General features: G+C 30.0%; 1 protein-coding gene across 1 annotated transcript in view; it reads right to left on the bottom strand.

The window, feature by feature from the left end:
- Positions 1-27,123, bottom strand: part of LOC148309346 (voltage-dependent T-type calcium channel subunit alpha-1G-like) — a 255,740-nt gene that overhangs the window by 41,525 nt on the left and 187,092 nt on the right. The window contains exons 7-9 of the mRNA XM_088260204.1: positions 21,566-21,842; positions 17,755-17,847; positions 8,648-8,880 (exon numbers count right to left, since the gene is read on the bottom strand). Of these exons, the coding sequence (XP_088116330.1) occupies positions 8,648-8,880; positions 17,755-17,847; positions 21,566-21,842 (603 nt within the window). The remainder of the gene's footprint in view (positions 1-8,647; positions 8,881-17,754; positions 17,848-21,565; positions 21,843-27,123) is intronic.

Below are 27,123 nucleotides of genomic sequence, written 5' to 3'. Positions count from 1 at the left end.
CCCGTGTAACTGATTTACTAATTACATTACAATCTGTAGAGAGGGGACAATATTGGAAGGAAGATGATAGCGATATGCCATTTAGTAGAAATTATTAGCTTTTATTTTGCTAAGTGAATGAATTAATGCAGGTGAAATGCGATCTGTCAGAAAAATGTGCGGCAAATTGATATATGATAGATGCTTGAATGGTGATATAAGGAAATAATGCGAGGTCTAGAAAAGTATTATCTTTTAAATATCGTAATCAAACACTGATTTTTAGGGTCTATAAAGTTATATTTGATTTTTAAAAACATTAAAATAAAAAATAAATTGTGACAATTTTATTGCCTTGGTAGGGCATTATCAAACTACTGTTATATCATATATTTTTTTTACTCAACACAGATGAAGAAGAATAAAGTCTGGGCATTTACGTGACTTACGACCGTCATAGGCTAATATGAAAAATAACTCCTATAATTGGAGACAATCCAGATTTGTGAACAAGTATTTGGACACACTCAATATGTTCCCTGTTATATTACACACTATTATTAATGACCTAACAAGGCGAAACAATTGTCACGATTTTTTATGTTTTTGAAAATAAAATATACAATCTTAGTACACCATAAAATCAGTGTTTGATTTCATTATTTTAAATGTAAATTATGGAGTTCTACAAATTAAACGCCTAATCAATAACTATTATCGATAACATTTAGAAAGGTGTGTATTTAGATGGTTTAAGAAGAAGTATGTAAGTAGGTTTTCTAGGGATGGCAAAATTGAGAAATACTTGTTTATAGGAACAAAAGTGAATGGCAGTTGTAGCAACAACAAAAAACCTATCAGTGAAATCTTAACTGGCAGTACGCAACGGAGTCTGGGTTAGGTAAGGTAAGTAAAACTGTTTCCATGAATATATTTCTGTAAAAAATTGAATACTAAGGTAATTTTTTATCATTTATTTATGTTTATAATTAAAATGTAACTATGTTTCAAAACACCATATATATTTTATTATAACTTAGTTACAATGTCAATCAAGACTGAATTATACTCATCAATATTAATCAGTCTTGATATAGAAGCGGTTAGCTTCGAAACCGGTGGACATTATAACTTAGTTATAAAAAAAAATATTTATAGTGTTATTTATATTTATATGTTCATAGCTAGTGCTTCAAATATAAATTATATTTATGTTTAATTCTGGGTTTCGGCCTCCGTAGTGTATTGGCCAGCACGCTAGGCTATCATACTGAAGCTCCCGGGTTCGATTCCTAGAGGGTTGTCAAATTAATACATGTGATTTTTTCACTTTAATATTTATTCAATGTTACCCTGGACTGGTATCTGAAGTGGAGGGTTTATCACCTTTCCTTCATGTTCCTTCACGATCAAGATAACACTGCTTCTATGTAATTCAGTGCCCTATGCACCATTGGGTGCAGATGAGGGTTTGGAAAAAATCTGGGTATTGAAATTTCGATCATACCATATGTAAGAGCTCAAATTTCTGCAAATGTAAAAATTGGCCAAAAGAAAAATTTAGTTAAAAGCCTCGGGTAATGTATTGAAAATATTGAAGTCATTTTTCACTAGCGGTGGAACATAATATCAGTAAATTCAGTGGATACAGTATCCTTGGCCAGCGTCCAATATTCTTAACCAGAATAGAAGATAGCATTTCCAGATACATTTATTAGTCAATTGTTTCCTTTAACATACTAAAAGCGTAATAGCAGCGCGGATTTGGGAAAGAGCAATGCGCGGTTTAACAATTCCAAGTATTCCCCCAAGTGGCTTTGTAGAAATTGAATGTAATATCCACAAAATACAATAATATGTGATGTAGGGTAATCCCTTGAAAGCGGCTCGCTTGCTGGTGGAAAAAATTATCCTTTAATTTATAGATACAAATAAATAAATCCCATTATTACTTAAAATATTAATAACGAGTATTTTTCTAAATTTGTCCGCCTCCAAAGTGTAGTGATAGTTAACATGTTTAGCTACCATACTGGAAGTCCCGGGATCAATTCCCAGAAGTGAAAACAAATATTTGTCATTTTACACTCTAATATTGATTTAATATTACCGTGGACTGGCCCTTAAGCGCAGGAGTGATCACCTTGCCATTATGTAAGTAACGATCAAGATAACACTCAATACGATGCAGTACCCTATGCACCATTGGATGAGGAAAAGGGTGAGAAGAAGATTTTCCTTAATTATGATAACATAGTTAAAGGCGTGGAAACCCGAAAAAAATAAAAATGATGAAATGATTTATCAAAAATAGTGTTTAAAAAAAAATGTTATTATATTTTAATATTAGTAATATGTAAATAATATATGTTTACTATAGATTTGTTATATTTCGTGGGCAACCAAGTCAAATTTGTGTATTCTAAAATTATTACCAATTAACTCACAATTATTAATGATTCAATATATTTTTTAATCGTATCTGATGCTAACGAGATCGATAATTATATGACGTTAATGTGATTATCCAGCGTACCAGCTTCTTCTATGTAAGAATCAAATAGGTATAAAGGGAAACAGATGATTCTGACGAAAGAGCACAAGTTAAGGACTTTATTGCTATAGTATAAAACAGTAACTAAGTATTTGTATTTCATAGTATATGTTGCTTACTCCTTTCAACAACGTCATATATCAAAAAACTTGATTTTTCAGGAGATCGTTTTTAAAGTTTAAAAATATAATGAAATGTTCAAAAAATAAATATCAAGCCACTTTTTAAACTTTTTACTGTGCAACAGATCTTTTTAGGTAAAACCTGAATGTTTTTTCTCCATTTGAAAAATATTAAGTGTATTTAAAAAAATAATTAAACAATACCTTTTCTTCAAAATGCAAAAACAACACGTTCTGCCCTGAAGCGGGTAAATATTAAGTTAAAAATATGCCAGTTTTGCTGGAATATAGTACATTTTCTGGACATCCCAAGAACATGCAAAACTGAAAATTGGCGATTTTTAATATATGACGTTGTTGAAAGGAGTGAGCGTTGTGTGCAAAAGAAATTTCGAAACTTCTAAAAATTGAAACCGAAATAGTCAAAAAATAAATTTAAAAGTAAAGCAACTTAAATCACTCGTAAACGAGTGGAGGAAAAAATAATAGTTATAAAATAAAACGAAATATTTTGTTGAATGTTTCTGTGGATTTCAGGATGAAAAATTTAACAAGAAAAAAATCGTACTTATATGTACATATATCATATTATTTTTTGACATCTCATCAAAAATAAAGAATAATAGGGAAGTATGGGAATTTACGGGACTGACGACCTTCATAGGCTGGTTTAAGTGATCACTTTACTTACGTGTAACATTCACCAATTCTACCCATTATTCAAATTCTGAGAAATTTTATATATATGAACCAATTTTGAAACATTGTTCTTGAATCACTAGAACTTCACTAGAGACATCTATGTATTAGTGAGATGAAAAGAAATGCCCCGTAAATGCCCAGACTTCCATATTCTTCTTCAGCTTTGATGAGATGTCAAAAAATAATATGAAAAATAACTCCTATAATTGGAGATAATCCAGATTTGTGAACTAGACGACAATTTGTGAAGTATTTGGACACACTCTAACTGTTGTATATGTGTATCTACAATGATTGATTAATATGCCCTGAAATCTCTATATTATTTAGATTGAATCAAGCCCGAAGTATTTGATAACAATATTTCAGTTTTTCGAGAACCATTGAACGAGGATTTATTTCCGGCTGGAGGATTCCATTGTTCCGTTCTGTCAAAATATGACAAAAGCAGAGACACTTCGTGCAAACTGGAAACGGACTGCTGAATATTGATTACAGTTGAAGTTTTACAAGTTGTATAACGAATTATAAGCACTATATTTATTTTGGTGGACGATAATTATTGTATAATCCGAATTATCAAAGTGTAAATTTATTATTTTTTGACATCTCATCAAAGATGAAGAAGAATATGGAAGTCTGGGCATTTCTTATAATGAGCCGCTTAGGTTCACAGAAATAATATAAAGTTGAAATTTTTGTATAAACAATTAAAAAAAACATTTTTTTTTTTTTAAATGAAAAATAAAAATTCTACAAAACTTCGCCATGGTGTCTGTCTGCATTTCTTTGCACTTAATATTTAGTTCATGTTATCAACGATCAAGATACAAATTCATCTATTTGATACTGTTTTTTTTCCACCATTAATAATAGAACAAGAAATAGAAATGCGAATATATCAAAAGAAGAAAGAGAAATATAGTCGGAAAAAACACATTTAATTATTGATGTGTAAGACGGAACATATCGTAAGGTGGGGATGACAACGAAGGCCTTACTGGAGTCAACATATAAACAGAATGTCAGAAGACAGACTTCCACGTATCGCCCTTCACGGTAACCCTGAAGGACGCAGACCCCCGAAAAGATGGAAAAACAGCTGGGAGTCAACAACCCAAGAGCGACATGCGGAGGCACTAACAGATCCCTAGGATCTACAAAAAGAAGAAGTAGAAGAAGAAGATGAAGAAGAAGAATTAAGGGCGTGTTTGTAAATGTTTTTAAATTTTTAATTTAGTGGTTTAACAACATTTTTTACCTAATTTTCCCAATTTACGAACATAAGTTGTGTTTCACTTTCTCTTGCTGCTCGCTGATAGTGTGTGAAGGAGACGTGCATTTACCAGTGCTTACTATTTGTTATTTTATGTTATAAGACTTTTTGTTTCTCTATTAGTGTATTCATTAGTATATTTTTATATTAGAAACTGTATAAATGTATTATGTTAAAGGCTTTAGCCGTTCAATAAATAAATAAATAATACGAGGTTTTTAGAGAATGGAAGAAAATAATTTATTTTTCGAATAAACGTCGAAATATTTATTTTTTATCGTTCCTTTTGGTACATGGAAAAGTATGAAAAAGAACGACTTGATTTTTAAGCCCCTGAGCTTCACGAAACGGGGACAAGAAGAGATTACTCCACACAAAAGGCTCGTCCCATTCTGGATGATTCTACTAAATATTTACTCATCGGATATCAAACGTACCAAATTCAAATACACATACATCAAAAGAGCTTTTTACAAATATCCCCATATTAAGCTCAAAAATTTCATCGATAAACTTTATTTTATGAATAAGGTAGTTTATTACATAAAAAAATCAAAAACATGTTACTAGAAATATGAATCAAATAAGACTGTCATTAAAAAAAAGGAACCGCAAAATTGCATTATGTATAAGGGTTTAAAAATTTAAGATGAGTGCCTAATTACATAAATGAAGACTAAAGAGTCTGAAAGAATTAAAAAAAAAGCTATGTGAATTGTTTATATGATGTAGTGCCCTATGCACCATCGGGAGCGGATAAGGGGTTAAAGAATATTTATTGGAAGAGGATATAATTATATATGATATTAATTATTAAAATTGATGAAAACTATGAATATTTCAATATTATATTATTTTTTGACATCTCATCAAAGATGAAGAAGAATATGGAAGTCCGGTTATTTACGGAGCTGACGACCATCATAGGCTGGTTTTAGTGATCACTTTACACACGTGTAACATTCACCAATTGTACCCATTATTGACAACCACACTACTCAAATTCTTGGAAGTTCTATATAAGTATATGAACTAATCTTGAAACATTTTTCTCGAATCGCTAGAACTTCACTAGAGAAATCTATTTACTGAGCAGAAACCCTTTTATTAGTATGTGATCTCCGAATCCTGGATTATAATCACACACATGAGAAACGCCAGATAATATCATTTTCATTTTTATTATTAAAATTTATAATTTGACCAGATAATTTATTTAATAATATGAAAAATAACTCATAAGAGTTATAAAATATAAATTATAAAATTGGAGATAATCCATATTTGTGAACAAGTATTTGGAATGTATTGGCTTACAATATCACGGAATAAAATTAGGGTATTTTTATAATATTTTTTACTAAATATAAGTTAATATTTCTTTAAAATGAAGGGTTGGGATTTTTCTTCTTTCTAAATCAGACACGCTGTACTTATAAAAGAAACATATTATAACTGAAATGATAAATTGTCTTGAGTAAGTACGGTCCTCGTTATAGATTTCCAATAATTTCGTATCGTGAATAAATTATATTGCGAGTAGGCGTCATAAAGGGAGGTAGATTCTACTGATATCCCGGAGAATGATAAAGGAATAACATATTAGGGATATGAAGCAAATCTTAAAGCCATTGATTTTGAATTAAGTTCAACCAAGTATACAAAATAAAGGCGTATAATACATGATGAAAAATGTGTACGATATTAATTTTAAAATAGACTGTACAAAGCGGTAATGCTGGAAATTCGCTAGTACTTTTAATTCGGATATATTTTATTTTTATGCAAGTTTATTCACAATGTATCCTTGCATCTAAATCACATACTAAAATTAAGTTCTTATAACATTATATAGCATACTATTTAAGTTTGGTCTAAAATAGTTCATTTGCGGTCTGTAAAATGATAAAGTTTTAGGAGTCCAAATATTGATGACAATGCTGGATTTTGCTGCGATTTTACTAAATTTTGCTGGAAATATCGAGATTTTTATTTATATCATAACAAAGATGAACGTTTGTTGAGATATTATTAATTGCATGTTAAATTATGCACGACGTTACGTTTTTTTACAATTCAGAGAGTATGTTATTTTTTATTATAAAATCATGGGAATTGGTCACCGTGGTGAAATTAAGATGTTTTGTTTTCAATCGAAAGGACAGAAAGTGTACGTATTATATTTTAATCTTACAACTACTAATCTTCTTCTTCTTTATGTGCCATGTCATGTCCCCCATGACTATCACTATCACTTGAGAGTATGTGTCGCTGTCTTGGGCCTTCAACTTTTCTGATCCTACACTACTAATAATACCTCCAATACTACAACTACTACTACTACTACTACTACTACTACTACTACAACTACTACATTTTCTACTATTACACTGCTCCCATTTAAGGGTAGGCAGAGAAGATGGAATGCTACAAGCTTATGCCCTGATATACACTTCAAACTTCCCCAACATTTGTACATACATGACCTCTATTTACGTAGATTAAAAAAAACTAACTAACTATCACGCCGCTTCTCCGCAGGAGTAGGCAGAGAGAATCGAACGCCACACCACTCTGTCTTTGCAAACATTCTTCGCCTCTTCCACATTCATGCATCTCCACATACATACCCGACGATTATTACGACGAGTGAACCGGCCGCTTTCAAGTATTTGACATACTTGATTGTGCCAAGTTTTCCTCGGTCTTCCTCTGCTTCTTTTTCGAACTACATTTTTTTTCGTAGATGCAACATGCAAAAATATTACGCAAAACATTCTTCATATTTAAATGATTAAATGATACACAATCACGGAATTTTACAGTATTACTGCTTTTATAACGAATGAGTAATAGATAAGGTAGCTCACTTGAAATATTATTAAAAGTAACCTAAGTAAAAAAAAACTACAAAATAAGTAGCTAAAAAATTAAAGAAATATATCTTTTGTATTATGTTTATAAAGACATAGTACAATAGTCACAGTAACATAGTTAATAATAAGTTAGAAATTTTGTATTATGACAAGTATAGAATAAGAAAAGTAGGTCAAAAATATTTATTAAAAAATCGTTAAATGGTTTCAGGGTCATCGATGGTAATTTTTCTTTAATTGACTTTTTCTTTACATCAATGAAATATCGGTAGATACATCTAACAAATAAACTAGGATATGTATAGTACACATAAATGGTTTTAGACTTTACGAATGTGAACTTTCGTATTTTTCTTACTCCAATATATTTTTCAACTTACTCCAATATATTTTTTGTCCACCTCCGTAGCGCAGTGGTCAGTGCGTTTGGCTACCGTGCTGGAGGTCCCGGGTTCGATTCCCAGGAGGGTCAAAATAAATATGGCCGATTTTCACTCTCATATTTATTTAATATCACCCTGGACTGGTACAAGAAGCGCAGGGCTCATTACCTTGTCTTCATGTAATTTACGATCAAGATAACACTGCGTCGCTACGATGCAGTGCCCTATGCACCATTGGGTGCGGATGAGGGTTAGAAGAAGAAGAAGAAGAATATATTTTAACATAAGCAGAGCTTTTTTATTGTAACGCGGTGGAACGGGGTTCCGGCACCTTTTTACATGGATTTATTTATTTATTTTTTTCAAAATCAATTACGCGAAATAACGTTTGTATTTACGTTATTAAAATTCATCAAAATGATAAAATATGCTATTTTAATTCATATTTAAATGATATTTGAATATGTATTTGTTTCTGGACCTTTTACGGGAGTTTATAAGTGAGTTCCGAGACCTTTTTTGTTTAAAAAAGCCCTGAATATAAATAATATATTTAAATAAACATATTAATATATTATATAGCTTAAAATATTTTATAGCTTAAAATATTTTTTAAGGAGATATTGACCAACTTTTTGTTGTATTTGAGTGCTTGATTAAAAGGGCATATTTGTATCATTCCGCTAAGGATATACATTTTTCTGGGAATTTCTGTTTATTTTTTTTAAATAATACAATTCGAATTTGTCTCCTACCTTATTTTTTTGGCCATCCTTCTGTTGAACCTTCTCCAAAGATGACCGATGTACTTGACTATTTCAGCATAGCAGGTGGTAGGTTCGCTGTTGTTTGTGGAAGAGGCGAGCGTAGAAGTCGAAGTGAATCGTGCCCTTTCTTGCCTCATCCTTTCCATCTCTCTCTTCTTCGTCTCTGAGAACTGCGTTGCTATGACGACCAAGCAGAGGTTTATCATGAAGAATGACCCAATCTGTAGAATAAAAAAGTCATTAATGCTTTAATATAACAAAATTAAGCCCTCACATGAGGTATCAAAAATAGCCATATTATTTTTTGACATCTCATCAAAGATGAAGAAGAATATGGAAGTCTGGGCATTTACGGGGCTGACGACCTTCATCGGCTGCTTAGTAAAAAGCTTCTTTACATCTCACCAATTGATGTCTCTAGTGAAGTTCTAGTGATTCAAGAACAAGGTTTCTAAATTGGTTCATATATAAAGAACTTCCAAGAATTTGAGTAGTGTGGTTGTCAATAATGGGTAGAATTGGTGAATGTTACACGTGTGTAAAGTGATCACTTAAACCAGCCGATGACGGTCGTCAGCCCCGTAGATGCCCAGACTTCCTTATTCTTCTTCATCTTTGATGAGATGTCAAAAAATAATATGAAAATAACTCCTGTAATTGGAGATAATCCAGATTTTGTGAACAAGTATTTGGACACACTCAAAATGTTGTAAAGCCATGTTAAAAGTGCCACCAAATATAAATAATAAAAAATACCTTTCTTACGAATTTATTTACATTGAATTACTTAACACTTTGCTTGATAATTCAAAATAGTTCTACAAAAAACTGCTGTAGGAGGAAAACTCCTTACGTTTGCAAACAATGTCTAATTAAATTTTAAAAATCTGTTCATTTCTAATATTATCAATTGTTCAGTAAATCGTAACATAATTGACACTCTCCTTACCATTCATAAACGATGAATAATACCACTTAGTGAAATACAAAGTGAACGACAAGGAGTGTTTTATATTACCAAAGCACAAAGTTAACAATGCTTTTAATAAAAAAAATATTCATATTCATGGCATAATTAAACAAAGAAATGTATTTTATTTTACCTAAAATTTTTATTTATTATGATTTACTAACAATATTATTTAAAAAAATATTACAATCCAATATTACGCTCCCTCAAATGTAAAAATGCTTTATATGATGCCCTTCAGATATTCCTGAAAAATAAATACCTCAAAAAATGCTTCTGTGTCTAATTAACTACATAAATTCTACATCGTAGCTTTTTTATACTTTAAAAAAAGTATGTACCATAGGGTTGAAAAATATTTTAACAATGCGCTCCCTAAATAATGAACTTCCAATTGATGATGTTGAATTATGAAAAAAAGTATATGGCGAATTTTGTTTTGAAATAAATTGGTCAGGCATTCTTGTTGTAATTTTTGTATTAATTTTTAAAACAAACACAGATTTTTTGAGTCTACCAAGCTATATTTTATTTTAAAAAAACACATTAAAATTCATATTGTGACAATTGTTTCGCCTAGTTATGGCATTTTCAAACGAATGGACATTAAAAATTAAAATTAAATTAGTTTTAATTTTTACCAGAAGATGAAAACATCTGTAAGTTTTCGAAACTAGTCGTATATATAAATAAAACTAATTAAGTGGTACACTCAAGTGTTTAATTAAAAAAATCAACATATCATTCCACAAAGTAAATGCCGTATCAATAAATAATAAAATTAAAAATTAATACATAAATTAAAATGGAGATCTACAAATTAAACGCCAAATCAATAAATTCTTTATTTTAAATGACTTTTAGAGATATTGTTTAGGCGATGCGGGATAAACAACTTTAGCTTTTATTTTAGACCATAATGTTCTCTGCGTAATCCATACATTAAGATGTTTGCGTAAAAGCTACAAAGAAATTTGATTTCATTTATCTTTTTTTTTGGCTTACGTTGGCACAAACAAATATTGAGTTTTCTTTCCATAAACTATAGTTTCATGGCCTCGCTCAGTGACGAGAGGTCAATGTGGTCAGTACGACATCGATTTGTTGGCTTACTGAATACTTAGAAAACAACAGCACTGTCAAGTCACTAATTTGTATCTATGGCTGACGCATTATGTAAATATGTTGATGCTACATTTACCATTTTATTTATTTAACTAGATAATGATGTTTTAATTACAACATTTTGAGAATACTGTGTTACGAGTTTGATCAATAAATCTAGATGTTAAAAATATGTACAACATTTTGAGTGTGTGCAAATACTTGTTCACATACTAATATAAGAGTTTCTGCTCAAAAAAAGCTTCTTTTCATCTCATTAATAGATGTCTATAGTGAAGTTCTAGTGATTCAGGAACAATATTTCGAAATTGGTTCATATATAGAATTTGAGTAGTTTGATTGCCAATCATGGGTAGAATTGGTGAATGTTACATGTCGCTCACTCCTTTCAAGAACGTCGTAAATAAAAAAACTTGATTTTTCAGGAGAACGTTTTAAAAGTTAAAAAATATAATACAATGTTTTAAAAATAAATATCAAGCAACTTATTGAACTTTTTACTGTGCGACAGATCTTTTACGTAAAACCTGACTGTTTTTTCTCCATTTGAAAAACATTCAGTTTATTTAAAAAATTTAAAAATATCCAGATTACTTATACAATACATTTTCTTCAAAATGCAAAACAACACTTTCTGACTTGTAGCGGGTAAATAATAAGTTAAAAATATGCCTCTTTTCCTGGGATTTAGTACATTTTCTGGGCATTCCGTATTTTTGGTTTATGACGTTCTTAAAAGGAGTGAGCAATGTGTGTAAAGTGATCACCAAGCCTATGACGGTCGTATGCCCTGTAAATGCCCAGTTTTCCATGTTGAGATCTATGTTGAGATGTCAAAAAATATATATAAATTGTTTTAGTAAACACTTATTATTATTATTTAATACGCCTTGTTTATTAATTTATTCACCCTTAGGATGAAATATTCATATCAAAGGAGTTCCAAGTTGAGATAAAACATCTATCGCCTTTTCATTTGAAAGAAGATGGATGTCTGAGCATCCCAGGGCTTACGACCTAGCACTTGCCTGGTTTACGTGGTCACATTATATACTTGTGTAACTTCAAAAGGTATTTATAAATATACATCACTAATTCCTCAACTGATTGCGCTTAATCAGAATTTTCTATTAAAATATCACACATACAATAAAAATATCTGGCTACATTTCTACATTCATTTACATACGTATTATTTTACATTTTTATTAGAAAATTCCTGCAGTTGTTTCTACACCCTTATTCATATAATATAAAACAACAATGGATATTTTTGCTGTAAATTTGGTGTTGACTTTTACTTCAAATTAGTTTTCTAAAATAATTTTCACGTAGTCATTAAATGAGAATCAAAGGGTTTAAAAGTACGCAAAGTTTACTTACGAGAAAAACGTAGGCGAGTAAACTAACTTAACACGTAACAGTACTTTATTTTACCTTACCGCGGATTTAGTAAAAATATAATAACTTGGGTCCCATAAGAATTTAAATTTACTCCTACATACCAAAAATAAGTTTTAACATTTTTTAAAAACTTTTCGTCGTTAATTCTCGAAAGAACCTATTAAAATCACTTTATTTTCTGCAAAGTGTTTGTCGTAATAATGGCCCAACGTAAGCTAAAAATGAACTAAAAATATCTTTTTTAAATGTAAAACACTTTTCTGACATGTTTTTTAATGGAAGTAATAAGTTAACGTTACGTTGATTTTCGTTTATAATTATGCCACAAGAGACAGTTTTCAGGGTATTAAAACTGTACATAATGATGTTGGTTTATTACAGAAGTTTTGTAAAATATATTTCAACAAAAAATGGACATTATAAAAGTAAAAGAGATTTTTCATTCAACGGTAAATCATACTGTTATCGGTTCAAAATCGAGTTGTGGTCCTGTGGTTAGTGCGTAGACTCTGAGTCGAGTTTCTGGGTTCGAGCCCACTCTACCCCAAATTGATGCCTATTTTTAATGACTAAGCTAAAATATTTGTGTGTATTCTTCTTCTAACCCTTATCCGCACCCAATGGTGCATAGGACACTGCATCGTACTGACGCAGTGTTATTTATACTGTTGCTTGCATTCAGGCGATGTGATCAGTCTTTTGCTACCAGTTCAGGGTAAAATTCAATAAATGTTAGGGTGAAAAAACACCACCCCTCTGAATCGATCTAGAATCACCAGTATGGTAGCCAAACGCGGTAACTACAACACGGTGGAGGTTAACAAAATGTGTTTATTATAATAACTTTTTTTTTATGTAAAAAAAATATAAATATTACAATTATAGTGCATATTGTTTGTTAGGGTATTTTATTTTTAAAATAAAGAAGACGCCTTCAAAGAAAAAGTGATTCTAAATATACTGAAATGAATAAAATAAAATATTCACATTTTTTATGACGAATAAAATGACACGTAAATTGTCTTCAGTAAAATGTTGTACTTAGTTTTTTTTTAATCTGCGCGAAAGTGTCATTAATATGCACGCCCTTGTAAACCCGCTTGGCGTTGGACGTTTTAACAGTCGAGAAAGTGCAGCCATCTTGTATTTTATCGGAATAATGTACAACTTGGAGATTCCAGAAACGTCTTTAGGGGCATAAAATTTAATATGGCCATTCTCCTGCAGGGATTTGCATGAGGGCGCTCAAATGGAGCGTTAATATCGCCGCTACTAAAGGCACTCAGATGAGTCGCGTAAAATCCATTATTATACTAACGTGATTCAGAATTTAAGCTTAAGGATAATCCTGCAACCTCTAATTTTAGGGTTGGATATTATATATTTATATACATATATATGTGTATTTATATATATATATATATATATATATATATATATATATATATATATATATATATATATATATATATATATATATATATATGTATATATATATATATATATATATATATATCATGGTCAGCACGCTCGGCTACAGCTACTGGAGGTTCGATTCCCAGGGGGGGGGGTCTAATAAATATATGTGATTTTTTCACTGTAATATTTATTCAATATTACCCTGGACTGTTACCTTCGTGTGTAAACGATCGAGATAAAACTGCGTTTATATGAAGCAGTGCCCTATGCACCATTGGGGTGCGGATAAGGGTTTCCCTCCCTAAAAAGGGAGGTCTAAGTTACCATTTAGCACATTTAGTATTTTAACTTTATACGGACTATATTATGTACACAATTTATCTCAATGTATCAGTCTGACAAATTCTGAAATGTACCCTGAAAAGAGTAACAGATTTAATAAAAAATCTCAACGATGATAGTACCTCGTAGCTCACTAACTTATCAGATTGCCACAGCATATATTTTGTCGAGTTTTACTATCAACAAAGTGCCGTAAACGAGAGGGCGGTGCTGGTTGGGGTGAAAGGCGAACATATTGTGTTCAAGTAACCCTGTGTGTGCATGTTTACGATTCACTACACCCGAAGGTATAAAGATACGAGCGTTTTTTACATTTGGGAAGAATTTATGCGGTGAAGTTATTTGTTTTTTTATTGATACGTACATACAATATGGATACATTATATATGCATTGCACATACTTCACGATCAATTCGTACGAGTATGTTAAATAAAAATAATTTACAAAAGGTGTATATATGCAATGTTGTAAGAATCCATTAGTATGTTGGTTGTTGAATGGATTTAATGGTTAATGCAAAAAAAATCAATGCATTATCGATCTTTAATAATGAGTGATGAACGTTACAAAAATGTATAAAGTGATAGCTTAAGCCAGCCATTGCCAGGTCGTCAGCCCTGGGATGCTCCCACTTCAATCTTCCCTTCGAATACTTTATGGCCTAATATGTTCTTATGGTAGCATATGAATAGCTTCAGTAAGTAATCATTATATGTACCTATGGTAGGATATCAATACCTTTAGTCGGGAAACTATTGGGCTTTTAAATGTACCTATAGTGACTTATTAATACCTTCAGTCAGTAAACTTTTGAGCCTTTAAATGTACCTAAGGTGACTTATTAATACCTTCAGTCAGGAAACTTTTGGACTCTTAAATATTTTTTTGATGGGATATTAATACTTTCAGACAGGAAACTTTTGTGCCTTTATATATACCTATGGTGACGTTTTAATACCTTTAAATTGGAAACGTTAAGACTTTACTTTGTATTTATAGTAGCATATAAATTTATACAACTATAGATAATATAAACAAATAAAATATTAAAATGAATGTTGCTTTTTTTCTTTAATAATCGAATCAGTAGTAAAGTCGTAAAATGTCTGAAATTTCACCATGAAATTACTTCAAAAATTACCTCTTAACTTTATAACTACATATGTAACACGTGTTACAATGTTTTATAGCACTCTTAGCAAACTACTTAAGGCTCTCAGCAAATATGTAATGTGTCGCAAACGTATATGGAAGATAACGCTAGGTGATAATTTACAAGAACGTATGTATTTAATTTGTTTATAAAAATGATTTGTATTAAAGTGTTGTCCTATATTCTACTGAGTTATACGAGTATAAACAAAATACTTCTAATATAGTTTGTGATAAATTGATGCGTTGTTTATACATAAGAAAGGGGCAATATTTATCACTCTCTAGTTAGAAAACTTTCCATAAGATTGAAGATAGCTACTAATGACGGTCTCAAAAACATGACCTTGCTACAAGAATTGGATATTCTTAGGCAAATCTGATAGCCCTAAGTCGAGTTTATGTATCACGAGCTATAAGAAATAGAATAGGGTCGTTTCATAAGTCAGATAACAAAAAAGAAATTGTGATACAAATCTCTCGGTCTCTTTAGAAATATATGAAACTTTTTTTATACTGAAATTGATGCACTGATCAGGATTTGGAGACATTTGAAGCGAGGACGGTGGTAGTTCTGTGAATTATCATCAAGACAAGTTACCGTCTGACACTTGTGTTTTTAATGATTGATTTTTTATCTGTGAGAAATATCAGAGATGAAAGAATTAAAAACAGTCAAAATATTTGCTCATTGTCCATAAATATAAAACTGTTTAAATTAAAATTGATGTGAAAGTGAAATTATAAATATAAGAAATGTTTGCTTTCTATTTTTCTTCTTTTCCATTTAATGAGACTGAACCACAGAAACGCGTTGCTGGGTACATCTATATAGTGTATTAATAAACACGTAATAGAGACAACATATGTATTTATATATATATATATATATATATATATATATATATATATATATATATATATATATATATATATATATATATATATATATATTTATATATTTATATATAAATATATATATATATATATATATATATATATATATATATATATATATATATATATATATATATATATATAAATATATATATATATATATATATATATATATATATATATATATATATATATATATATATATATATATATATATATAAATATATATATATATATATATATATATATATATATATATATATATATATATATATATATATATGTACATATATTTAACATTATTTAAAAAAATACAAGCTCAGTCAAATAATTTATTTTTCAATGGAAATATTATACTTCTGATAGTTATTAAAATACCAATAATAAATAATGCATACAAATAAGAAAAAAAGTTATTCACTCCATATTACGCCCATAAGGGGGTAGATCCGTCGATTTTAAAAAAAAGAGTGTGACATGCATTCACACTAAACTTATCAATCTACCCACGTATCACGGAGAAGGTGAAAATATTAGATATCTCTTTGACATTACCTGCAAGTAGTCAGTCTGCAAGGACGGGGCATGAATAGCGCACCAGATTTCACAGACGGAAATCACTATGCAAATATAACACTTTTACGAGTTCACGTCAGAGCAAGTTACATAGAAATCTCCTGCAACGAGTATCATATTAGGCTCTTTTGTGCGCCTTGGAGAGGCAATTTGCTGCACCTTTGAATAGAGTTACAGCATTTGTGAAGTGAACTCATGCACTGAGATGGGATAAATTTTAGAAAATGGTGATGACCATTTAATTTCTAAAATATTATTCGCAGATACATTGTGTCATATTTTATAAAATCAATAGTTTTCTCCAATTGTATATATATTGATAAATCATCTGTAAATGTGAATAAATCTGAGTGTGATATATAAATATTTGAGTAAATAATGCAAATATGTTAAATACAAAAATATTAATATTTTTTAAAATATATATCGCATCATTTTTGTATAAGAATATCTTAAGAGCTCTTCGCTGTGATTAAATTGTCACAATTTCATTAATTGATTCGGCAGTCACTTTGTGGTTGATCTCTTTACATTTTTGAAGGTATCACAATAAAATTTAAGAAATAGTTAAATATACAAAGTACAATTTTAATTGAACAGTTTTTTTTTGTAATTAAAATGTAACTTTGTTTTAAAATCCCTATAAATATTTTATTATAACTTAATTATAATGTCTGCCGGTTTCGAAGCTAACTGCTTCTTTATCAAGACTGATTAATACTTATCAGTCTTGATAAAAAGTAGGTCTTGGTAGACATTATAATTAAGTTATAATAAAATATTTAGATTTTGATTTTAAAACAAAGTACATTTTAATTAGAAAATGGAGAATCACAAAGTTAGTGCTTCAAATATAAATTTTGTTTTTTTTTTGCATCGAAAGTATCAAGTCCAATTTTTTCATATATATCTGAAAACTAAATTGAGGATTATTCGTTAAGTTTTCTTTTTGTGTTGATATTTTGAAAACACGTTCAAATATTATAAATTATATTGCATTTGACCCATATGGTAGATTGCATAAGTTCAGATCTATTTCTTGTTTGTTCTTGAACTTAAGTTCTCGAAGTAAGGTAGAAAGTGCCAGAAGTGTGTTAGAAATTTTTCTTTTGTTCTCTTCGCTTTCCGATAAGGACCTTTTCATTCCCCATTTCTTTCCTGATAAAGAAATGTTGAGTTCAACCGAGATTCAAAGACAAACAAACTTACCACAATAAGAAGAACAAAGTAGATCCAATCCCAGAAGCTGTGTGCGTCTTGGACGTAGTACATAATGTCGGTCCATCCTTCCAGAGAGATTACCTGGAAAAAAGTAAACTCGTGATTAAGTATTTAGAAACCCGCCCTCTTGACGCTGATATAGTACACAGTTAATTAAGCTGAGTAAAAACAAACAAAGATCTCAAATATTCGATGAAATGAAATGATTCAGGAATTACACTGCAATTCATGATATCAGCATATAATATAAAGTACAGGGATCATATAATTTGAAATTATTAAAGAAAACGGTTGTTTTTTTAACACTTGAGTTTATTTTATGATGACTAGTTTCGGAAACTATGCTTCCATCTTTAGGTCCAAATGTAAACATTTATTTATTGTCATAAAATAAACACAAATGGTTAAAAACAAGTGTTTTCTTTAATAATTTCAACATGTCTTACCACAAAGTAAATGCCGTAACAATAAGTAAAATATATTATTTATTTAATCGGGATTTATTTACAGGAAACCATAATCAATTTTTAAAAAAAACTAGCTATCACGCCGCTTCTCCGCAGGAGTAGGCAGAGAGAATATAACGCCACACCAATCTGTCCTTGCAAACAATCTTCGCCTCTCCCACATTCATGCATCCCCTCATAAATGTACATCCCCTCATAAATCTGTACATACCAGTCGATTATTCCAACTTCTGACCAGACACCTTTTAAGTATTTGAAATACTTGATCATGCCAAGTTTTCTTCGGTCTTTTTCTGGTTGTATTACAAATCACATTCGCCTCATAGATTTGTTTTACTATTCTTTCTTCACCCATTCAATTCACATGCCCAAACCATCTCAACAGACCTTTCTTAATTTATCAATTTTATCATGAATAAAAATCATTATTTTTCTTATGACAGCTGTCTTTCACCTTGCAAGGGCACTATCAAACTTTGTTGAAAAAAAGTACATTGGTGTATGCACACACACACCTCACCTCATAAAAAATGTATTATAGCAATAAATATTATACAATTTATATTATTTCAATTTGAACAAGTTTTTAGAATGACCTTACCTTGATGATTCTTAAACGATCAAGATAACACTGCGGTTATATGATGCAGTGCCCTATCCACCAACGGGTGCTGAAGGGGGTTTGACGATGAAAAGTTTAAATTTACCAAACAACTCATGAAAATAATAATCTTTAATTTACTAACAATAAGTTCTACAAAGAGAAACCTTTTTGGAGATTTTGATAATCTAACATGGCTTTTATCCAGTTTAAATGAATAACTTTCACTCTACATTATAATTTCTGACATATTATATTCCCTCAATAACAAAGCTGAAATCTTTGTTTGCGACCATGTCACAATCCATCTTCATTAAGTAACTTATAGTTTAGGAGATCGTGTTGCCATCTGTATCAGTAGCCACATATTAGTCAAGAATTCATCTCATAAATATTATTACCGTGTGGATACAATACCGACCCATAATCTTTATACTATTGACAAAAGTCAAAAAATAAAATCTTTATAATATTGACATCTCAACATAGACGAAGAAGAATATGAAAGTCTTGGTATTTACAGGGCTAACGACCTGTCATAGTATAATATTTTACACAGGGTGGCGCAAAATTAAGCATCCAATCAGTAGATGTTATAATTTTTGCAAATGGCTTCGTACGTCAATCATATTTGACATTTCGCTCACTCCTTTCAAGAACGTCATAAATAAAAAATCGTAAATTTTCAGTTGTGCATGTTTTTGGAATGCCTAGAAAATGTACTATATCCCAGAAAAAGCGGTATATTTTTAACTTAATATTTACCCGCTACAGGGCAGAAAGTGTTGTTTTTGTATTTTGAAGAAAGGGTATTGTTTAATTATTTATATTAACATACTAAATATTTTTCTAATGGAGAAAAAACCTTCAGGTTTTACCTTACAAGATCTGTTGCACAGTAAAAAAATTAATAAATGGCTTGATATTTATTTTTAATACATTGTATTATATTTTTAAACTTTAAAAACGTTCTCCTGAAAAATCAAGTTTTTTGATTTATGACGTTCTTGAAAGGAGCGAGCGATTTGTGTACAAGATAGGTGCAATATACTGTATTTTACTGGACCACAGCATTGCATGGTCTTGTAAAGCTAGGAATAAAAATATGCTTTTTTGAACGACCACTAACCAAAAACTAGATTATTATTAAGAACAAAATGACAAATACAATACATTAAGATTTTTTTTCAGTAAGTAAGTAATAAGTTTTATTTGTTAAACAGATGAACAAAAACGCAAAAAATGGTATTTTAAATTGTCTAATGATATATTCCCCAACTGTTATGTACTCGTTTTATGGAATTGAATATGTATGTATGAATATACAAAGCTTCAAGTGATGAAGGTATATATGTACATATGTATTAAATTTCGTTTAAATCAATTTTGAAATATTTTTTGTGCTCAATTTCCATATCCATCTCTGAATGATTTTAACAAAAGGAAAATGGAAAATATTTTTTTAACATTCACAATATCGTGGCAAACGTAGTGTAAAATATTTCAAGAGCGTGAAATTGTTGGAAAAACTGAATTTCCTTTATTCTTTGTCACGTGACATATGTGGGTATAAATGTCATTATAAGCATAATGATTTACTTCGAATGCCATGCAATATTTCGAAACAAAAAACGGCTAAAATATGATTTAGGAAGTTATTATATTTAAGACCCAATATACGATTAATCGCAACTTCATTTTCTTTAACCCAAGGTAACATTTGAGGTAATTGAATTTTTGCTTGAAATACCGTTTTTGTATTGAAAAAATATTTTAAATAAATATGTACATATCATGCTTTTGAAAAGAAGAGTTATTGAAAGGTAAGAAGTAAATTTTATTTTTAAATTTACGATTATATTCTAAGAAAAACCCGAATTCAAATATATAATCCAAAAAAAAGCACATGAAGACACATCCAGCTCTTGGTGCTGACGTGCGCGTTCTGAAATGGTACATTTGAGATGGTTTGAGATTTCAACCTTAGTTAATATCTTCGAAAGGTTTAAAAAGGAATTATTTAAAGATAAAAAAACGGTTCAAATTGATACAGATAAAAAAAATCTGTATGCAAAACCAAAAAACCGTTCGTAATGCCTGTGAGGAGAATGGTTAGCTTTTTAAATAATCTACTAAGAGAGGTGAAAGGAAATATTGTTACCAATGAGCAAATGCTGAGAAGTTTCCGATTGGCCCACACTAGTTTATCTTTCCAGTTCCCATTACAGATTAAAACAAAACATGTTCTTAGCTAAAAGAAACGAAATCTATTAACAACATTTTGAAGATGAAGAAGAATATGGAAGTCTAGGCATTTACGGGGCTGACGACCTACATGGGCTGGTTTAAGTGTTCCAAGAATTTGAGTAGTGTGGTTGTCGATAATGGGTAGAATTGGTGAATGTTACACGTGTGTAAAATGATCACTTAAACCAGCCTTTGACGGTTGTTAGCCCCGTAAATGATCGGACATTCATATTCTTCTTCATCTTTGATGAGATGTAAAAAAAATTAATATGAAATCTATTTATTGATCTATCAACCGTGTACATAATCCATGTCGGATTGTGGTCCCGTGGTAAGTATCGCGGACTCTTAAGTCAGAGTTTCTCGGTTCGAACCCACTCTACCACAATTTGATACCTATTTCTAATAATGAGTTGCTTAGGCTCACAGAAATAGTATGAAATTTAAATATATGTGTAAATTAAAAAAATACGTTATGACTTACTAGAAATATAGCGACCCACGCCAGCCCGATGTTATCGAAGGATATGGTCCCTTGAAATGGATTGGACCCCCGCTGCGTGCAGTTGGTGTAGTAGTGATTCCAGTTGACGCACGAGTTCGTGGTCGGGGTGTTCAGCGAGAAGGTCTCGGGGGTGCCATTGCAAGTCAGCGCCCCGTACCGGTAGGGCGGGAAGTTGGCGCACAGATGCATCCCCGAGTCCTCGGCTGTGGTGCAGATGTAATCCTGGTCTTTGGAGAACTCGTAGTATAGCGAGATGCTGAAGGAAAACAAACGTCAATTAGAAAAAATAATTACACATTTTTGTACTTACATTCATTCGATCTAGACATCACAGACGTTTTAACATACATTACATTTTATATTACAGTTTTACACAATCATTTTAAAGTGTCTTCTAGTAAAAATTGGAGCTGTCAAGGCTGAAGACGTTTTTACAAAAATAAATATCTACACAAATAGAAATACTGATTTTTTCTATGCATAATTAAGAGTATTGGTGTTGTGGTCAAAATGGACGATCATAAAATGCCAAAAAAACCTTTTGAGTTGTGTAAAAGTTCTTCAATCATAACATTCGAACAATTTTTCAGCTTAACTTGGCAATATGAACTTGCCAACTCTGTGAACGAAAGTTTTTGGCTAATTAGTTCAAATCTTCTATGTTAATATTAAAAGAAACCATTTTTTACTAGAAGTTTCGTAATTATAACATTTATATATATATATATATATATATATATATATATATATATATATATATATATATATATATATATATATATATATATACATAAACAATAATAATATATAGTTGTAAGTGTTTAAAAACAGATTTATGCGCCTAGGTAAACTTTATTAATTTCCAATTAGAATTTGATGTTTTCGTGCGCTTCAAGTTCAATTATATATTTCTGACTTAAGTCGTAAAAATGACTTTGTAATGCCATTTTTTTATGATAATCCCTTTTGTAGATTGAAATGAACACTTTTGATTTTAAAAAAAAAATGTAATGACGTAAAAAAAAATATGCAAGTAAAATAATAGCAAGTAATGTTTTGTTAAAATTTGAAAACAACGCATTCTTCAGGATAATTAATGCATATATTTTAAGTTATCTAAGTGTTCTCGCTTGTTTTAAGTATAAATATTAAAAGAAAGAGACAAACGAAACAGAGCGATTTATTACGCTCAAAAATTTGTGTATGTAGTTTTACGAAAATGATAATGGTTCTGTTTTTTCATACAGTCATTTGAAATGCTTTGAATAACTGTGTAGACTAACAATATTTTCATATTTTGAAAGGGTTGAAATTATATCGTTATTTGCAAGTTAGATTCTTAAATTATATTCACTATCGGGAATTCAGAAAATGTTCGTTTGATATACATTTTTACGAAGAAACATAAATCTGTATTTGGCACGTAAATCGAATACATTCATTTAAAACTTGAATACACACGATTATTTACATATAATTTTCACGTTGATTTCCTGAAAATTTACTGCCTCTGGAGTATGTATTCACTGTAGAGAAATGAGTATTTTTCTCACACAAACTAGACGTCGGCATCATTATTCAGGAATTCATATTCAAATGAAAATAACGAAGGTAAAATATGAACACACTCGATACATATGTATGAAGCGTGTGTTTCCGATATCCGTCAAAATAATTTACAATAAATCTCAATAGCAGATGAATAAGGAATTTAAAGAAAATAAATGTTTATTTAAAACATTTAAAAAAAGTTCAATTTTTTGAAAAAAACATGTCCATGAAATTTTTTTAGTATTTATTTCTTAATAAAAGAGAATTATTTGTGTTTTTTTATTATGTAAAAAAACTTATATTTCATACTATTCCTGTGAGCCTAGTTCATTATTAGAAATAGGTATCAAATTGTGGTAGAGTGGGTTCGAACCCAGAAACTCCCAGAGAGCCCGCGACACTTACCACGGGGCCACAACCCGACACGGATTTTAATTACGGATTCTTGTATTTAAAACAATTTTTTTTGGAACACATATTCACATTAGTAATAATATATTTTAATAGCCATGTGATGAATCTTGTCCTATGAGTTTAAAAGATATACTGCTTTTAAACAAACGGGATTTTGAGATGTTTTAATCCCAAAGTTTTAATCTTAATGTTTTCATTTAAAAAATGCAAAAATGTTATTTTCTTACTTATCTTAATGCTTATTAGTATAGCTACGAAGTTTGTTTTTATACATAATTGAAATATTATATTATTTCAAGTAGCATTTTTTTTAACATACACTAAAGTTGATTAAATTAACCATGCAAAATTAAACATTCAGTCATGCTTTTAATATTGTTACATAATGCAGTATTATTGAAAACAAAATGGCAGCCAAAAGCAAACCATAATAGTTAATAACGGCAGTTATTAAAATTAACCAATAAAACACAAGTTTGAGTTTAGTTTAGTAATGCACACAGGATGCAAGTATCATATATCTTATTATGCATACAATTCAATGTTTGTTTGTGTTCACAAAACTTCTCTTCACTGGTAAAATACATTGGTTAAACTTGAACAAAAATAAATTATGCAGCATTTCTTCCATTGTATCAAATCTATTTTCTTACTCATTCACGGCATTTTAAATGACAAAGGTAGGTACTCGTTTGATCCATTTCCTTATAATTGAAAAAAAAAATTATGTTACATTTCCGCCATTGCACAAAGACATCGTTCTATTTCATAACAATTTAAAAAATAAAAAATTTAAATTGACTTACATTTCTCGTTCACGCCATTTTGAATTACACAGGTAAGTGCCCGGTCGTTCTTTATCATAATGATTTTCAAAAATAATAAAAAAATATTTTTCCGCTATTGCATAACATTTTCTTTTAAACTCGTTTACGCCATTTTGAATCACATAGGGAGGTACTCGTTAGTTCTATTTCATAATAATTTTCAAAAACCGAACTCTCAAATAGTAAAAACTCTGTATCCAATGTTGCCATAATCATGATAATAATAAATAATAAGCACTCTCTTAGAAAGGTAAGTACTCCAGCTGCGTCATAGAGAAATGTGAGACCATCAGTCTACTAGAATTATTTTTGAAATAAAACAGGAACGTTCTTTTTTTATTAACATAAATTGTAAACATTTATTTAAAGAACAATTTTAAACATATTTTTTTTTGCAGAGACCCACCCAGCCACCTTATGTGTCTTGTCAGTGGAGTTCTTTTTGCATACATTTTTTTAACTGTTTTTATTGATGATAAAATTAGTGCATTATCTAATAATAAAATAATTTACGGGTTTAAGTGAAAGTAATGATTTATTTATTTAACTTGTATATGTATATTTGTTACTTAATTTAAGAATTTTGACTCAGAAATTAATATCGGTCTTGTAATTCGTTTATCCAACAATACCGAAAACAAACAAAAATCAAAGTCGATAGTTTGACATTTTTCTGAAAATTGGCAAGAGTACTAACTTATCTAAGAAATATTCCAAAATACCTTTTTTTGCTGTGAAATACGGCCTAGATTAAAAAAAAATCAATGAAATTTCTTGGTTTTAAAACCAACATTTCTTATTGAGAAAATTAAACATTTTTATTCGAAAAATAATGTCAATGAATGAATTTCGAGTAGAGGTTACAGATAACCTATGGCATGTACTGTTTTGATCAAAGTAGTCAGTAGAGGTGGGTATTTAAAGTATGCACTATTTACAAAGGTATGCACTGGTTTTCTGCCTATATGGAATGCACGCCCCTGGTAAAAATAAAGTAGATGACTCAAATAATCGGTTTATTTCTGTGCAACATAGTCCATTAATTATCTTTTGAGAACAATTTTCTGAGGCTGTATTGTTTGAGACATTAATTGTGAAATTCCATAGAAAAGATAAAAAAGCGCTTTGTCAGGCTACAAAAGATTGTTGGAATGTTAAATTATTGAAAGGATTTTACAAAATATGAAGAAAACGCATTTTAACGCCATTATGTCATATTAATTCCGCCTTATAAAAATATTTTATCAAAAAGTTTAAGTCGTTAAAAAACAATTACGCCATGAATTGAAAAATGCGTTTGTAAATAATATCTGAACTAACAAAAATTCACAAAAAGTGGTATGAAAAAACAAAGAAAGTGATTTCAGATTTTTTAGTAGGTAACAATAGAGATTAGTCCGCCTCCGTCAGCACGTTCGGCTACCATGCTGAAGGTCCCGAATTCGATTCCCAGGGTGGATTCAAATAAGATTTTTCACTCTAATATTTATTCAATATAACCTTGGACTGGTGCCTAAAGTAGAGGGCTGATCACTTTTCCTTCATGTGTTAACGATCAAGATAACACTCTTTGTGCAGTTTATATGATACAGTGCCTTATGCACCATCGGGTGCGGATAAGAGTTTGAATCTGAAGAACAATAGAAGAAATTTAAATTATAACCTGGTTTATTTCATTATTTTCTTAATATTACTACACAACATTGTGGATTTCTCGATATCACACTCAATATATGAAAATGTTAAAAAAATCATTTTGATTTCTTTGGTGAATAGCACTAATTAAAATCCAATACATTTATTTATACAACATGAATTTAAAAGCACTTCTACTTAATAACGTACGCAAAATTTCGCCTATATTTGAGAGTTGTGCTTTTAGTCCTTAGAAAAATAAGGGATGGCCTAGAAGTTGGTTGGATTTTTATTCAGTCGGAGCATAAACAGTAGCCTTAATTATGATCGTTATGTTAATTAAAATTTTATTTTTATTTTTATGGATTTTTAATGTTTTAATGCATCAAAGACTAAAACTTGAAGCCATAGTAGAGTAGCATAATATATTAAAATAAAAGTGGTATCTGCGAAGTTAGAAATAATTTTAAAATGCCGAATAAATAAATATAATGAATATTTTCTTGAATCAACTTTTAGGGGATTCCAAAAAGAGAATATATATTTACAAATATATATTTTAAAATATCAATTAAATAAGTTAAAATATAAATATGGTGTTATTTCTAACAATATTCGCCTTTAAAACCATTTTATGGTTCTTTCATCGTACTCGTATGTTTTATAATAATACGGAATAGTTGAGAAATTGGAAAATAGGAATATTGAGTTAGTCTCGGAGGCTAATATCGGATCCGATTTCCTCCAAAGGGTAATAGGAGTAAACTTCCAACGCCGGATAAATTGGTTGACACAAAATTCAATAGAAAATGCAACATTCAATGTGCATATATTTCCTTTGCTCGTTTTATTTAAGGGGAGATTTTATTCAAGCCTGCACGGTGTAGAAATAATAGTATTGAAAAATAATAGTACAAAAAATAGTTTTTAAAATTTTGTTTGACATCACGTACACGGCACTGTGTACGTGATGTCAGACAAAATTTTCAATACTATTTTTTTTTACAAAATACAATAAATTATTCAATTTGATGTATTAAATGTCCGATTTCAATTGTAAGGTATCCAATTTGGTTAGTCAAACGTTCAATTTGAAGTGAAAAACCTGTA

The sequence above is a fragment of the Brachycentrus maculatus genome, unplaced genomic scaffold (assembly GCF_059751285.1).
Source record: "Brachycentrus maculatus isolate JH-2025_06_01 unplaced genomic scaffold, ASM5975128v1 h1tg000129l, whole genome shotgun sequence".
Classification (NCBI taxonomy): domain Eukaryota; kingdom Metazoa; phylum Arthropoda; class Insecta; order Trichoptera; family Brachycentridae; genus Brachycentrus; species Brachycentrus maculatus.
The sequence above is the reverse complement of the archived record's forward strand: the minus strand, read 5'-3'. Positions and strand labels throughout refer to the sequence as shown.